This window comes from Chaetura pelagica, unplaced genomic scaffold, assembly GCF_000747805.2.
Source record: "Chaetura pelagica isolate M959 unplaced genomic scaffold, ChaPel_1.0 scaffold614, whole genome shotgun sequence".
Lineage (NCBI taxonomy): Eukaryota > Metazoa > Chordata > Aves > Apodiformes > Apodidae > Chaetura > Chaetura pelagica.
In genome coordinates, this window is record NW_009953087.1 from 145,504 (window position 1) to 160,801 (window position 15,298).

Here is a 15,298-nt window from a genome sequence, read left to right on the forward strand (position 1 = left end):
GCCCAGAATATTGAACAGTTTTTTTTCATGGGAACTCCCTTTTAAATTAAAATCTCAGTAATTACGTGAGACACTGCTTGTTTATGTTTACTAGAAACACAATGTTCCCAACTGATTAAACTGCTTCTCAAGGTAACACATCAAGATTGGAATTTCTTGTCACATTTCAGAAGTTGCCATGGAGTTTTACAGTCTAAACAACAACTCTAATTTTAGTGATTGTTAAAATAAGACTGTATTTAGCTTTGGGGTTTCTCTTCTTTTCTTTTCCAGTGGCTACAATTCTTTTTCAAAAGCAAAAAGTGTCCACAGTGTTATCATTAAGACCTGGGACAGAATAAATTCTCAGTTGTACTGGAAGTGACGGGCATAGCCTGCCAGAATAATTATCAACACAACACTTGACCATCCAAACCAGCATCCCCATTTGTAGTATTAGGATTTTTGTCCTTTAGAAAAGATTCTGAGAGTTGCTTAGTGCAGCATTTAGGTTTCCAAGTATCATTCTCAGGCCTTCTATTCTTATGAGAGAATTTTGTTGGATTTGAAGAGTCTTTCACTATCCTCAGAGAGCAGTGTTGTTTTTTCTTAAGGTAACAAAACACTATTTTTGAATTACATAATTCTTGGGAAGTTAAGTTAATTGGAAAGAGAAATATTGTATTCCTTTTGGTGTAAATTATCTGGTCTTGTGGTATGCTCTTCCACAAAAAAATTGTTAGTAGTGCTGCAATATCACCTTTATGAATTCTGTAATACATTGTTAATGCTAGAGCTTCCCTTAGTAATTATGTCTTTTGTTATTTACAAAATAAAAATAAAGTGTGTAAATTCTGTTTACACAGATGCAGAAATCAGAGCAAACATAGATTGTATGGTCTTATTTATGAAGAAATTAACAAAAATTATAACAATGTACTTGATATTTTTGCAGGTATAAGCCTATGCAGAAAGTGGATGGAGTTGGGGATGGCTTCACAGGAAGTGGTCAACAGACAGGCACATCTGTTGAACAAACTGTTATTGCCCAAAGTCAACATCATCAGCAGTTTTTAGGTATGAAAGCAATTTTGTACTGCTGTATAAATGAGTATGATTAACTTAATTTTCACTGTGAATGTCAAGTCACACAACTATGGTAGTTGCTTCTTAGTTACCGTGCCTGCTTTAAAATTTTTATCCACAAGAGAAAAAAAAAGCTCTTAAATTACATGTTCTGAAATCACATATTGTGAGTTCTAAGTAATATTTCCCTACTATAGATCATGTAAGTATAAAAGGAAAAAATATGCAAATTCTGTATTTTTATGATATATTTAATATTATATAAATCACTATTCAGTTGTGTGCGAAGTTGTATTAGACATGCATATTGAAATTCCTGCAGTGAAAGTCTAGTAATCCATTGGGCTATTTTGAAAGTGTGTGATAGTGTTATAAGTGGAAAGACCCAAATACTTTTAACTAGAACACCAGAGTTAATGTTTAAAAATGTCCAGGTTGGGAATTGCATTTATCCAGATAAGTATGTATTCTGTATAATTGAAACAAATGTTAATTTAGTAATTTGTTTATGTAGAAAGACCCTTTGACTGTGCTATTGCAGAAGGTGTAGGTTTGTTTGGGATTTTCCAGCACCAAATTCTTTGCTGTAATTTCTCTCTGAATGAAATAATTTGGAATATAACGCTAGCATTGAAATGTTTTGAATCTTCCTTTCCAGGTACCTTTCAGCCCAGCATTTTCTCTTCATCAGCTTGTCTCTTGGAAACATTTATGACAAATAGTAAAAGCAAACATTGCATCTACTTGAAACTCAAATAAATTTCAAATAAAAATATATATTGAGTCTCCTAAATCCCATCATAACTGGCTACATAGAAACTTTTCAGTTGAACAAGAAATAAACTGTTCAAGGATTAATCTTTCGTAGACTGATGTAGATATTTTCATTCATTCTCTAATATTCTGAATGTGTGTGTTAGCTTTTCTGTATAGGTCTAAAATGTACGTGATGTCTTTTTAATGTCAAAGGATAATATTATATTTCTTTCTGATTAAAAAATGCTGGCTGAATTTGTTTACTGTTTTAACATAGAACAGGTATGAAAGACTTGTCTCTTTTAACATTATGGCATTTTGGAATTTATTTCCATTCATAACCTTTTATTTTTTTCTCAATTATACTGTAACTGGCACTGTCCTTTATACCCCTCTTTCATGATGTTGTCATGGAAACAGATGCATCTCGAGTACTTCCAGAGTTTGGAGAAGTTGAAATATCTTCTCTACCAGACGGTACGACCTTTGAGGACATAAAATCACTGCAGAGTCTTTATCGAGAGCACTGTGAGGTATTTCCTATAAACTATTTATTTTTAAAATTCATTACTTTCATTGAATGTCAGTACAAGACAGTAATGCCAAATATATTGCATCCATATTAGTGGCATGTGACTTTCCCCCAGGATATTTTGCTTATTTAATTTACATTAGTAAAAAAGATTTTCTGGAGGGTCCCCTTTACAGAGCAAAAAAGTTATATATAACAGATGCTGAGAATCAGATTTAGTTCTGTGTATATTTTCAGAATGTTAGAGAAACGACTTCAGATTGTACATGCAAATTTTTTGTTTAGTCAATAGGACATGTAATTTTTCTATGATTATTTTTTAATTTTTTTTACAATAACAGCAGTAACTTTTGTCTCGTTTTAAAGAAACATTAAGAGGTTTAAGCCAAAATTGATATTGTGCAATTTGTCTTTTAAGTTCTTTTTTAAGGTGCTTTCAAACCTACACTGAAATGCCAAAATTAATAAAATGGCATGTTTCCTTTTCTTTGGGTGAATTCCTCTGATACATTTTCACAGGCCATGCTAATTTCTGGAGGCTTCTATGCATGTGCATTTGGCCTCACTCAGGTGTCCATGCAGACCAGTTTATAACGCTGGATAATGAATGATCATCAAAGGTATTCAACCAGACATTATTTGTAACTTGAGAAATGTAGTTTGCCTTTGCTCCACTAAATGATGAAGGAAAAAATCGTTAGGTCTAGTTGGAGTTGGGAGTAGGGGGAGCTGGGTGGAAGACAATCTATACTTGTGTTGTATTTTCTCAGGCAATACTGGATGTGGTTGTGAATCTTCAATTTAGCCTGATAGAAAAATTGTGGCAAACTTTCTGGCGCTATTCTCCCTCTGCTCCACCTGATGGCACTACAATTACTGAACCAAGGTCAGTAAATGTTTTTCACAGAATCACAGAATGTTTGGGTTGAAAGGGACCTTAAAGATCATCTAGTTCCACCCCCTCCTGCTGTGGGCAGGGACATCTTCCACTAGACAAGGTTGCTCAAAGCAACCTGGCCTTGAACACTTCCAAGTATGAGGCAGCCACAGCTTCCCTGGGCAACCCAGGCTAGTGTCTCACCACCCTCACAGGAAATAATTTCTTCCTGGTATCTTATCTACACCTCCCACCTTTCCATTTGAAACCATTCCCTCTTATCCTATCACTCCATGCCCTTTTTAAAAAAGACCCTCCTCAGCTTTCCAGTAGCTCCTTCAAGTACTGGAAGGTGCTCTAAGGTGTCCCCAGAGCCTTCTCTTCTCCATGCTGAACAACTCCAATTCTCTCAGCCTGTCTCTATAGCCAAGTTGCTCCAGCTGTTTATCTTTGTTTACTGCTTCTCATTATAATACAATATACATATAAAAAAACCTTACTGGTTATACCTGCAGAGTAGTATTTTTTTTCATATCCTAATTTTTCAGATTAAATTTATGTTGTCTGGCATTTTTGTGTAGAATGGGTGTATTTTGGTTTTGTTTACCAAAGTGTAGTCCTGAAATTATTGTAATACACTTTTGCTTAGGCAACTACAGTAAAGGTGTCTTTTCCCAATATTCTATCCAGTTCTTTTAAGCGAAAATGATCATTCATATCTCTGCATAATTTATGGGCTGTAGCAGAGATAAGGAAGCATTTTTAAAATTTGCTTCATTGTGACATAACATGTGAAGAATTTCTGTTTGGTGTAGTTGAGACATCTGTGACATCTTTATAAAATAACACATTTTAACACTCATTGCAAGTTTTTAGCTGCTCTGAATGCATTATCATTTATTAGTTTGCCACATTTTTTCACACCAGCAATTTGAGTGAAATAGAAAGTCGACTTCCAAAAGCAAAGCTGATTATTCTGTGCAAGAATGAATCTATTCTGAAATGGATGTGTAACTGTGACCATGTGATGTACCAGGCTTTGGTGGAGATTCTCATTCCTGACGTCCTTAGACCTATTCCTAGTAAGTTGAACATCAGAACAATTTGTAAGGATTTCAGTCTATGCATGTGTATGGGGGTGGTGGTCTTGTGCCTCATAGGATGGCTTTGGGAATCAGTTTATCAGTTAGGAAACTATTTATCCTTAGTTTTATTATGTATGAAGTTGTGCTTAGAATTGCTGTATACTTTGTATTTTAAAAGTAAATGAGGATTTTAGTGCAGTTGGATGGTCTAGTTTTCAAAATACAGTTTCATAGGTGCTTCTTTCTCTGTGTATTATATTTTCAGATTAAAATGTTTTCCTTTTACTTTAGCTCTAGACTAACCTGATAGATGTAAGTCCTGTGGCACTACTGTCAGTCAGTTCTTCCACTAAATTCAGTATTTTTAGTTTAAACATTACATATTAATCTGTTATTATTATGGGAAAAAAATTATCTTTGTGATTCCATTTTTGGACAGTTTATCTTTTGATTCTTATCAGTCGCTGCTGAAATCAATTTTAATGACTGCTAAAGCAGTTAAAAATTAACTCAGAAATTTTTAGTCCAATTTACTATTCCAATTTACTGTTCTTTCATATGTCCTGAATTGAAAAGTCAGTTAAGAGTATAGCTTTTCATTCAAATTTAATTTTATTAGAATCCATCATTACTTCAGCGGTGTATGTTTAGCTGGTTTTGGTAGGAAATGAAATTACATGAAGAAAATTGAACTCTTTTAGAATGCGTTTATTGTCTTGCCTATGTTGTACTAATCATAAAAAATAATGTTAGCAGCCCACTGTAAGTTTTGGAACTCATAGAATCAGAGAATGTTAGGGGTTGAATGGGACTGCTAGAGATCATCTAGTCCAACCCCCCTGCCAGAACAGGATCACCTAGAGCAGGTCACACAGAAATGCATCCAGGCAGGTTTTGAATGTCTCCAGAGAAGACTCTACAACCTCTCTGGGCAGCCTGTTCCAGGGCTCCGCCACAAGTTTTTCTTCATGATGAGGCGAACATATAAACTCCTACATACTATATCCTTTCTATGAAAATTCAGTAGTCACTTTATAAAGTTAGATTAATATTTTTTAGCAAGACTTAAGTAGCTTTGCAGCTATCAAAGTTATTTTTTCATGCTGTGAACACCTTCTGCTCTAGTCACTTCAGCAGTCATAAGTATTCTATAAGAATGCTTGCAGGTACTGCCTTGCAGAAACATTTTACTGACTTTTTGATTGTCAGTGAAATAAAATTAGGTTTTAGTAAATTAGGTATGATTAAAGATTTTTTATATTTTTTCAACTGGAAATGTATAAAATCTGACATGAGCTATTTACAAATGCAATTTGACCTTTTTTTAAAGTGAAGAGCAAGGTCTTGATAGAGATTGCCATAGCTTATTTTTTCATCTTTGTAGCAGAATAAAGGAATTTTTTTTTCTCAAATACATGCAGTTATTGATAACCATTCCTATATATATTTTTTGCATTGTTTTACATTTAATGTTTTATTTTTCTATCTAATGACAATTGAATTTTACAGTAAAGTGAATATGCAATGATTAAAAATCTCACAATTTTAATTACAATGTTTAATAGCCTAAATTAAAACTGTGTCTTGAAAAGCACATTATTTTCTGAAAAAAAAGTTGTTGCAGAAACGGTTTTTCATCACACCCACTTTTCACCTAGCTTTTCATTTGTTTCTCCAGAACAGCCTGGCAGTCTTTAAAGAAGTTTTTAGCTGATAGTTCCTTGTGGTGCCTTGTTGCTGTGTTTCATATGGTGCATTGGGCATTGCCAGTACAAGGTTTCAAGAAAATGGGACACAATCGTTTAATATCAGTAAGCATAGGTGTCAGGTCCTTTTCATGCTATGTCTTTGTTTCTAGAATAACTGATACCTACTGTGTTTGACATTCCTGGTTTTGGAATGATTATTTGACTTCTTGATGCAAGCACATAATATGATCCCAGGAAAAATTCATTCCAAGAGACTTTTGCATCTACTTAGCAAACAGTTTAGAGGTTTTCTGCTCAAGAAACCCATCCACTGAGCTATCTTTGGAAGACAACTAATGTATTTTTTTAATTATTATTTTTAGGACGAGCTAATTTAATGGCTTTTTTTATTAAGCTTTTTTGTACTGATGGTCCATACAAGTTCTCCTTTCACTTTAAATTTTAATATTTTAAATATTAGTGTTTTAACTCCTGCTTTTGAATTAAAATATCTCTAGCCGATACAAGACACCAAGAGGAAGGTTTGAGATTGTGCTTTAATGGTTGACTACGACAATAATGGAGCTGGGAAAAGTAGAAAAATTCATCATCTTCTGTGGAAAAACAGCATGTATAGGAAAGTTTGGTCTTTGTAGAGGAAAGAGGACTGTAAATGCTTCATCAAAAGCATGTTTATGACTTTTTTTCCTGCATAAATGGAAACGTACCAACAGCAGCTGTTAAAAATAGTAAAAAATATAAAGTTGTAAAGTGCTTAAAGAAGTAAGCATATGACTTTTTAAGGTTTCTCTTTCTTCATGTCTAGGTTTTCAGTGTTTCTCTTTTAGAAAAAAGTCTTCCTACTGAACTGTGTGATACTTGCTACTGGAGTAGAACAAAATTACCATTAAGGAAAAATGTTTTATTTTTAACCTCTATGTTAAATTGTCAGCTGAAATGTTTAGCACTCACAGAAGAATGAAGAATTGCTGTGTATAAAACGGCAAAATTCCTTTTCCTAAGAAAAGTTAAATGCTGTCCATTTGAGTCAAGAATAAAGACCATAATTATCTAATGTCTTTGGCAATAGACCAGAGCTATTATGCTTTAGACTGTAATTTTTGCAGCTTGACAGGTGACAGAATGGAAAGTAACAAACTTTCCCATGAGTTAGTTTCTGTCACAGGTGGAGAATTTCTGCTAAACAAGTTTCCACACTGTATTACACATTTCCAGGAAGACAAAACTTTAAAATACGGGAAAGATTGTAAAGCCTTGTTTTTATGAGATTTGCATGTCAGAGGGATTTTCAGCTGAGAGGTCAAGCTTTTTAGGTGATTATCCAAATCAAACTTGGTAACTGCCATTACAACATCCTGTATTGTGTGTCTAGTAACACTTGACTAACTCAGGCATTTTTCTTTAACTATATTTATCATGTGATTGTTTGAAAATATTTTCTTGGTTTTGGGTGGTATCCAGATGAACTTAAAAGAAGGCTTAGAGGATGGTAGATACTTGAGGTTTTGGTAATGGCTAGATGTGCTCTTAACAATGCAGTATGAAAAAAATTCTGTATTTAATACATCTGCAAAGCTCATTAGAAACTCATGCATGTTCAATGCAATAGTGATGCCTGATTACCCTAACTACTTAATTTCAGAATTTAGAATTCCTTTCATTTATTCCTCTTTCTTCCTAGTTAAAAGCCTTTCTTAAGGTCTGAGCTGCTTTTCCATGTTTATTTTTAAAGGGGATCAGCATTACAATGATGCGAACAATATATAGTTTGGTGAAAAAGTGTAATAAGTAAATTAGAAGTGAAAAAGTAGTAATATTTTCTTTAAATATTTAAGGATCGTTCATACAATATTTACATGACTCCTTTCACACTGCATTTTCTAGATCTATAGGTAAGAAAATGTGAGTGAATGCATAGTTAATTAGTAAATGCACATAAATACTTTGCAAAGTGGCACAGGTGAGCTAGGTGATTAACAGAATTGAAGAAAAAGACTTATTCATCATGTGGAAACCTCAAGAGAGGGAAAAAGAAATCCTGGTGCTATAGAGTATTCAGCTAATACAGATATTTTTAAAGATCAAACTGTGTTCAGATAAGCATCCAAATGTGTAGTCAGTTATATAATTTACTGATACAGATTCTACTGCGTATCACTGCAAATGTGAAAACACGTGAAAGACATGAAAAATTTATTTTTTCTTTTAGTAAATTTACTTTCTTGTTAAATAAGGGATCATCAGTAATTCAAGAGGTAAAAGCATTTTTTCAAAGACAAGTTCTATTAGCATTCATTTCTTACTCTATCAGAGTATTCAGCCTTATGAACAGAATCCAGTCAATCTTTGCTTGGACGGCTTCTCACATGTAGCCAAAAATAGCTTGAAAATAAATAATATTTCCTCTTCCTAGTTTTTTCCTCTGGACTTTTGTAGTTACATAATTCTCTACTAGTCTTTAGAAACCTGCAAATTTTTTTCTTTTTTATCTACTCCTTTTTGCAGCTGTTTGAGTGGATGCTATTATGTCAATGAGCAAGTGATAGATAGGTATGGGAAAGTGAGGTTTCTACTACTCAAGAAATATGATTTTATTTTCTCCAGACTCAGTTCCCTGTGAAAATACTTTCTGTCTTCCTCCTTAGAAAAATTAAAACTTACATTTTGAGTAATGCAGATTACTGCATGGGCTTCTTCAATTTTTCTCTGAGTCTCTTGACAGCCTCTCAGCAGTTCTGTGGGTGCTATAGTAGAAAAAAACATTCAAATTGCACAGCTATTTGAATAATCTCACTTACTGAAAGTGAAAAAAACTCCTGTATCCTGCTTATTGATGATATCTTAAGCTCTGCATGTAGGGTTTTGTTCTTTAAAACTGTAGTAAGGAGCACCATGACATGGCTTAATGTTACTTTGGGCTCATTTAAGTAAACCACAGTATTCCAATAATAGAAACTTTTTCCAGAATTTTGTTCTTTAAAAGAGGTGCTTAGATGAAATGGAAATCTGAAAGTTTGTGATGGAAATTTCCATCACAATAACCACTTCAATTACTGATGTTCTTTTATAGGAGCACCCAGGACTATACTGCTGGTCACAGAGTAATTGAAAGCTTGTTAGATGAGGAAGTCAGAACTGCTTATAAAACCAAAATTAAAATGTGTATTGTATAGTCTGTCTGAATGAGGCATTTTGAGCCTCTACTGCATTTGCCTTTTAGTAAGCAAAGGCAGTGGACCTGTAGAGGTTGCAAAACATTTAAAGACAAGTACATTTCTTTATTGCATTCTGTTTTTATTCTTTAATGCACAGGTGCCTTGACCCAAGCCATTCGCAATTTTGCAAAAAGCCTTGAAGGTTGGCTCTCAAATGCCATGAACAATATTCCACAGAGGATGATACAAACCAAGGTAGAGAAAATTGTTACAGTTTAATTCTTTCAATGGCAAACCGAGTGGACAGTAGCATCCAAAAGCAGTAACATTTTAACTTTAATACTAAATTTCATGTATAGCATCAGGCTTCAAACAATGGGAGAGGAAGTAACTTAGTTTTCTCAAAAAATTGTAAGGAAGACATTATTTGGTCTGCTACATGGACACAATACACACATGAGGGCTCGCTAATAAAGAATATTAGAAAGAAGGTAAAGACTCAATCTATAGTATTATTCTACAGATAAAATGAATGATATTTAAAAATAAATCAATTTCTTCCTAGGTTGCCGCTGTAAGTGCCTTTGCCCAGACTCTGCGAAGATACACATCTCTTAATCACCTGGCTCAAGCAGCTCGTGCTGTACTTCAGAATACTTCTCAAATCAACCAGATGCTCAATGATCTTAACCGTGTTGATTTTGCCAATGTTCAGGTAAAATTTAGCTTTAAATAACAGATTTTTTTTTGGGGGGGGATGGTATTTGTTGCCTCTATTCTGAACTTTATTGCTAGCTGTAATTATTTTATCAAGAAAGTGAAGTTAAATCATTCTGCTGATTCATACATGCAGTAATTCAGTCCAAATTTAACAGCTTACACTTAAGGAAAGTAAGAGTTCAGACCCATTATCTGGTTCCATTTTCTGTTTTTTAAGTGTATATATTCTTAGAGGTTCTATGCAAATGGAGAGCAAACACATTCTTACAATGGGTAAAATGGATGATGTCTTAGCAATAACATATGATATCTTAGGTGTCAGGTAGCAGCACAGGTTCTGAGTGTCTCTAAGAGCTATTAAATGCACAAGATTGCTTATAGTGTAGACTGTTTCATTATTTCAAAGACTAGTATTAGTATACTTTATATACATGCTATGCTTAAATTTACAAGATCTCCTGAGTTATTGATTATATTAGTACATATTTATACTAGTTTACAGTTAGATAGAGAATGTGAGTTTATATTTTCACTAAGCTTAATTTCTCTACATGCTTCTGCTTTTCTGAGGAAAAGTTTGGGTTTTTTTGCCCAGCAAAGTGAAATGTTCCACATTAATGGTAGTTTGTCTCTTTTTCTTGTGAGTGTTTTAAAGTGCTTGTTAATAATCTTATTAAAAGTCAGTTAAAAGTACTTGATCAAAGATACAGTGTATCATAATATGTTAACATGGATATGGAGTCTGTGAATGTTTGTGATAGCTACAGTTTGAGCACATGGCTTGCACTTAGTGAGCCTTCATTTTTTGTCTCTTAGTTTCTGAATTGAAATGCTAGTCAAACTTAGAATTGGTAACACTGACTAAATTGCTTATTATTATATGCAGAGTGTGTTTCTCCATTTGTATGAAGTTTATGTTCTACTTTAGGTAATCTGTATTTGATTACTGCCTGTAGTCAGCAAACAAGACAGTCCTTGTTTACATACAAAGCTTTCTTTTGTAAGAGGATAGAACAGAAATTTTCTTTAAGCTTAACCTCTTCTGAATGAAAGAAACTTTGCACTTGATTTCTTGCTACCTCTTTTATTACCTTAGTCGCCCACTTAACTATACTTCCTGCTTGCCCTGCCTGTAGTCCCTGAAAAAAACTGACAGGTCCCAATTATTTTACTAGAAAAAGGATTAATTAGTACAATTGAGAATTGAAGTATTCTTGCGTTATTTCCATTGTTTGTTCTCATTTCTTTATTGATGTCTTCTATGCTATGTTTTTCCCATTGTTTTGCTTTCAACAAAAATAAGTTAGACATAAAAATAAAAACTGGTACGTGGCTGGTAGTTTGCCTGGTACGTGGCTTTTGTCCTTTTCATCCATTGAATTGCTTAATCTTCGAGAAAGAATGATATTTGGTGCTCTGGCTTACATATTGTGAATTCAAGAGTTGTCATGTACTGTAACAGGAGCAGGCTTCCTGGGTGTGCCAGTGTGATGACAACATGGTTCAGAGACTAGAAACAGATTTCAAGATGACTCTTCAGCAGCAGAGTACTCTGGAGCAGTGGGCTGCCTGGCTTGATAATGTAATGATGCAAGCACTGAAACCATATGAAGGAAGACCAAGCTTTCCTAAAGCAGCTCGGCAATTTCTGTTAAAATGGTCTTTCTACAGGTAGGATTTAATAGAACATTCTAACTATCCTATTATTTGCTGAATTGTTCACTGTAGTAAAGTTGACAGATCAAATATCAAACATTGGCTTGGTCAGTTGTGAAACACGTGTGGGCGTTTTCAGAAAATTGTTCTTATCTTGAACTCTAGGCTTCTTGTAAATTAACAGGGACTCAAATGTACCTTGTTTATTGTTTTAAAGGCCAGGTACAAATTAATGCAGATGGAATTCTGTACTGAGTTTTAAACATAATATGACTTTTTTTTGCTAAATAACCACACGATTATTAAGCCACTATTTTAAATAATATTTAATAAGTATTATTTATACGTGTTGTATTATTTTTATGAGACATGAAGACAAAACCTGTTTCTAACATGTAAAAAGAGCATTAATACAGGCATTCCATGTCAGCTACTTATTCAGTAAACCTCATTCTTTGAAAATTACTGTAGCAACTATTTTCTGAAGATACACGAATTTGTCAATGAAACGTGCACACTCAATCTTCAGAAAATTTACAAATTTAAGTTTAAACATTTTTAAACTGTGAAATGAAAACCTTTGTACTGGGAAGGTGGACACAATAAACAATATTTAAACATTAGTTCAACATTTCAGAGTTTTCATATTATTTCAGTTGCTTATCTTTTCATTCAAATTAGGTTTTGCACATGCTCAAGTGTTCTTAGTTATGCATTTATCAAAACAAAGAAAAACAGAAAACAAGTCAATCTAGTTATTTCTTATGTAATGTTCTGTCCAATAACTTCAGAAAAAGGAGAGAAGGAAATTATTGCCTTTCCTGTGCGTCTCTTTCTGAAAACACCATAAATCAGACATTTGTGGGTAACACTACTTTTGAGAATATTGGCTTTGGGGTGAAATGTCTGACATGGATAAGTGTTAGAATGAGCATGACATATAATACATAAATATGCATTTTTTTCTGTTTTTTAACAGCTCCATGGTGATTCGAGATCTAACCTTGCGCAGTGCTGCTAGCTTTGGCTCTTTTCATCTGATCCGCTTGCTTTACGATGAATACATGTTTTACTTAGTAGAACATCGTGTTGCTCAGGCAACAGGAGAGACACCTATTGCAGTTATGGGAGAGGTAAGATAATATGTAAGAAACTAGATTGATAGATTTAGTGATAAATTTTGAGTATGCATATTTGCGATTTTTAAAAATATTTCTGTAGAGCTGTAAGATGTTCTACTATATAACAATAGTTACAAATACAACAGTTTAAACTTGTTTCATTGGTTGATTGTCAGAGTTCTAAAATTACACTGAATTCTAATAAACCGTTATTTCCAAATGAGCTTGCTCCTTTACAAATCTGCTTGCAGATTCATGAACACAGTTTGAAAAATGTTGATGAACATAAAATCTTATTCCAGCTTTTGACAACTGAGTATTTTATGTGAAAATAATAAAAGTACAGAGTAATAGGAAAGTTTTACCTACATGGATCTGTTTGTTTTCAGTTCCCAGATGTTAATACAAGTGAGGTGAGTACCTCCATTAACTTCAGAAGGATGGCTTATGTGCAAACTTTTGGCTTGTACAGTACTGTTTCCATGCATGTAAAACCAACACAGACATACACAGAGGTTCGCAATACAGTTCCTTTTCATACATGTTTTTCAAATATTATTTGTTATAAAAACAGAAGTATCAATTTGTAACTTTTTTATACTGATCTATGGCGTCTGCAAGGCAACGTTTATCTTACCCCTTTTTTTTTCCCAGTAGTTCATCTAACCTTTTATTTTGAGTGAGACAGTGAGGAATGCAGGAATTGTCATCAAGGAATTGTACTTCAAAAGTGCTGGAAAATGGATACATTTGAAAATAGGCTAGATAGCCAATTGGACAGATTTGTTATATTCTTATACTTAAGATTCACAGTATCATATTCTGTGTTACTAATAAATGGCTAGGCATTTTGCAACTTGATTTGGCATCAGGTATCATTCTTCTCTCAACATATATTGACAGGCTCATTAAGTACTATAAACAGATACCATACTTTCAAGAGAAATTGGAATGTGTCAGCTTTATTTGTCAAATTATTTTATATCATGTCAGCATGACACATTTCAGAAAAACTAAAAAACAACGTTTCTGCTTAATGACCCACCAATACTATATTTGCTTGATCTCTACCTTAGATGAGCACAATGTAGTTACCACATTCCTGTCTTCCCAACTGACATTGTATGTTAGGATATACAGGTAGTAGTGTCTTCAGATAGCTTATGTAGACTGAAGATGTAGATATGAGGAAGTAAAACATTTGGAGTTCAGAGGAACAGAGTAGAAGCAGTAAATAATAAATTACAGGGGTTTTTATGTTTTTGTATATTCAATGACTGTGAATGAAATAAAATGAGGAAGTGTAAGACTGGTCTGACAAACACCATAAGACCTGGTGTTGCAGCCTAGAAGAACATTCTAATTTTTCTCCCTTCCTCTTCTCCAGCTTTGGACAGGGGTATTGGCAGAATCCTTCTGAAAAAAATGTACTGCTTTAATTTGATATTCATTGAGATTCTCTGAGATTCAGAGAAACTTAGAGGATTCAGGGGACAAAAGGGAGGAAGGTTGTACATCTAGCTTGTGAGTAACTTTTTTTATAAGGTCTTTTTTTGATGTAAGTAAATTGGTTACCAGATTGTAAAACCTTTCTCAGCAGTTCCTTTCATCTACCTTACAGGTAGATTTGCAACACTGACACAACTTATCTTTATTCCAGAACTATTAAAGTTGTCTCTGGGATCTTTTAAATTAAAAGAGCTTTTTGTTAACATACTTGCGGTTCAGAATGGGTATCTGTCACAATTTATAGTTTTATATGGTACAGAAGTAGCTCATCTCAAGCAAGAAAGGCCCTGACAAAGCAATCTTTTGAAGTTTGTGCCTCCCCATTTTCATTCTTAAGGTTTACTTAATGCAAATTGTCTTAATAATCCATGACTAGGGTGAAATGGAAAATTAATTGCTGAACTGTGGATGTGGCTGCAGTCAAGATCGTGTGTTTGAATGCTAACCTCAAACCAGTGGAGCACAGATGCACTCGGTCACATTAATACTCCTAAGTCCACATTTGGTTAGGACTGTGTCTAATTTTTGTATTGTTTGTTTTGCAGTTTGGTGATTTAAATGCTGTTTCCCCTGGAAATATGGATAAAGGTAGGCATTCTGATCTCTCCAGTATATCATTCTGTATAGAGCTAGTGTGTCTCTTCGAGTGAACTAAGTCCTTATATTTTAAAAATACAGTAAATCAGAATAGTTCTTTCTTTACAGTGCATGTATATGTTATGCAGATATGTTTATTATATTGATATAATAAGCTATGTAATAATAGAGCATATGACAATTACTAGAATACTAGAATATATTTTAAGTGTGTTTAATATGGATACAAGAAATACTCCTGATTTTTATGGAGACTGGAGTCGTATCTGATAGGTCATCCTGAGATAGGTAACAGCTGCACGAACAAAGACTGCAGTATGCTTATCTATGTTTATCTTCAATATAAATGTTTTGCAAAGTGAAGAAGGCAGAATTGCATTCAAGTAGTTGTCGTATAACTTGTCGGTGAAGAGCACTGAAAGAAATGAGTTCTTTATAACCTCTTCATGCCCTGTTTTGGCTTACATTCTTATACTGACTAGTTGAGTGAGCGTAAGAACATATGTTATAATTTGA

At 33.8% G+C, this 15,298-nt stretch overlaps 1 protein-coding gene across 2 annotated transcripts in view; it reads left to right on the top strand.

Annotated features, from left to right (window-relative positions):
• The window catches only part of RFX3 (regulatory factor X, 3 (influences HLA class II expression)), a 59,234-nt gene that overhangs the window by 43,389 nt on the left and 547 nt on the right, over nt 1-15,298 (top strand). For both annotated transcript variants that reach the window (XM_009996991.1, XM_009996992.1), the window contains 9 exons: nt 935-1,056; nt 2,242-2,354; nt 3,124-3,239; nt 4,158-4,312; nt 9,337-9,434; nt 9,745-9,894; nt 11,362-11,570; nt 12,535-12,688; nt 14,731-14,773. In XM_009996991.1, the coding sequence (XP_009995293.1) occupies nt 935-1,056; nt 2,242-2,354; nt 3,124-3,239; nt 4,158-4,312; nt 9,337-9,434; nt 9,745-9,894; nt 11,362-11,570; nt 12,535-12,688; nt 14,731-14,773 (1,160 nt within the window). The remainder of the gene's footprint in view (nt 1-934; nt 1,057-2,241; nt 2,355-3,123; nt 3,240-4,157; nt 4,313-9,336; nt 9,435-9,744; nt 9,895-11,361; nt 11,571-12,534; nt 12,689-14,730; nt 14,774-15,298) is intronic.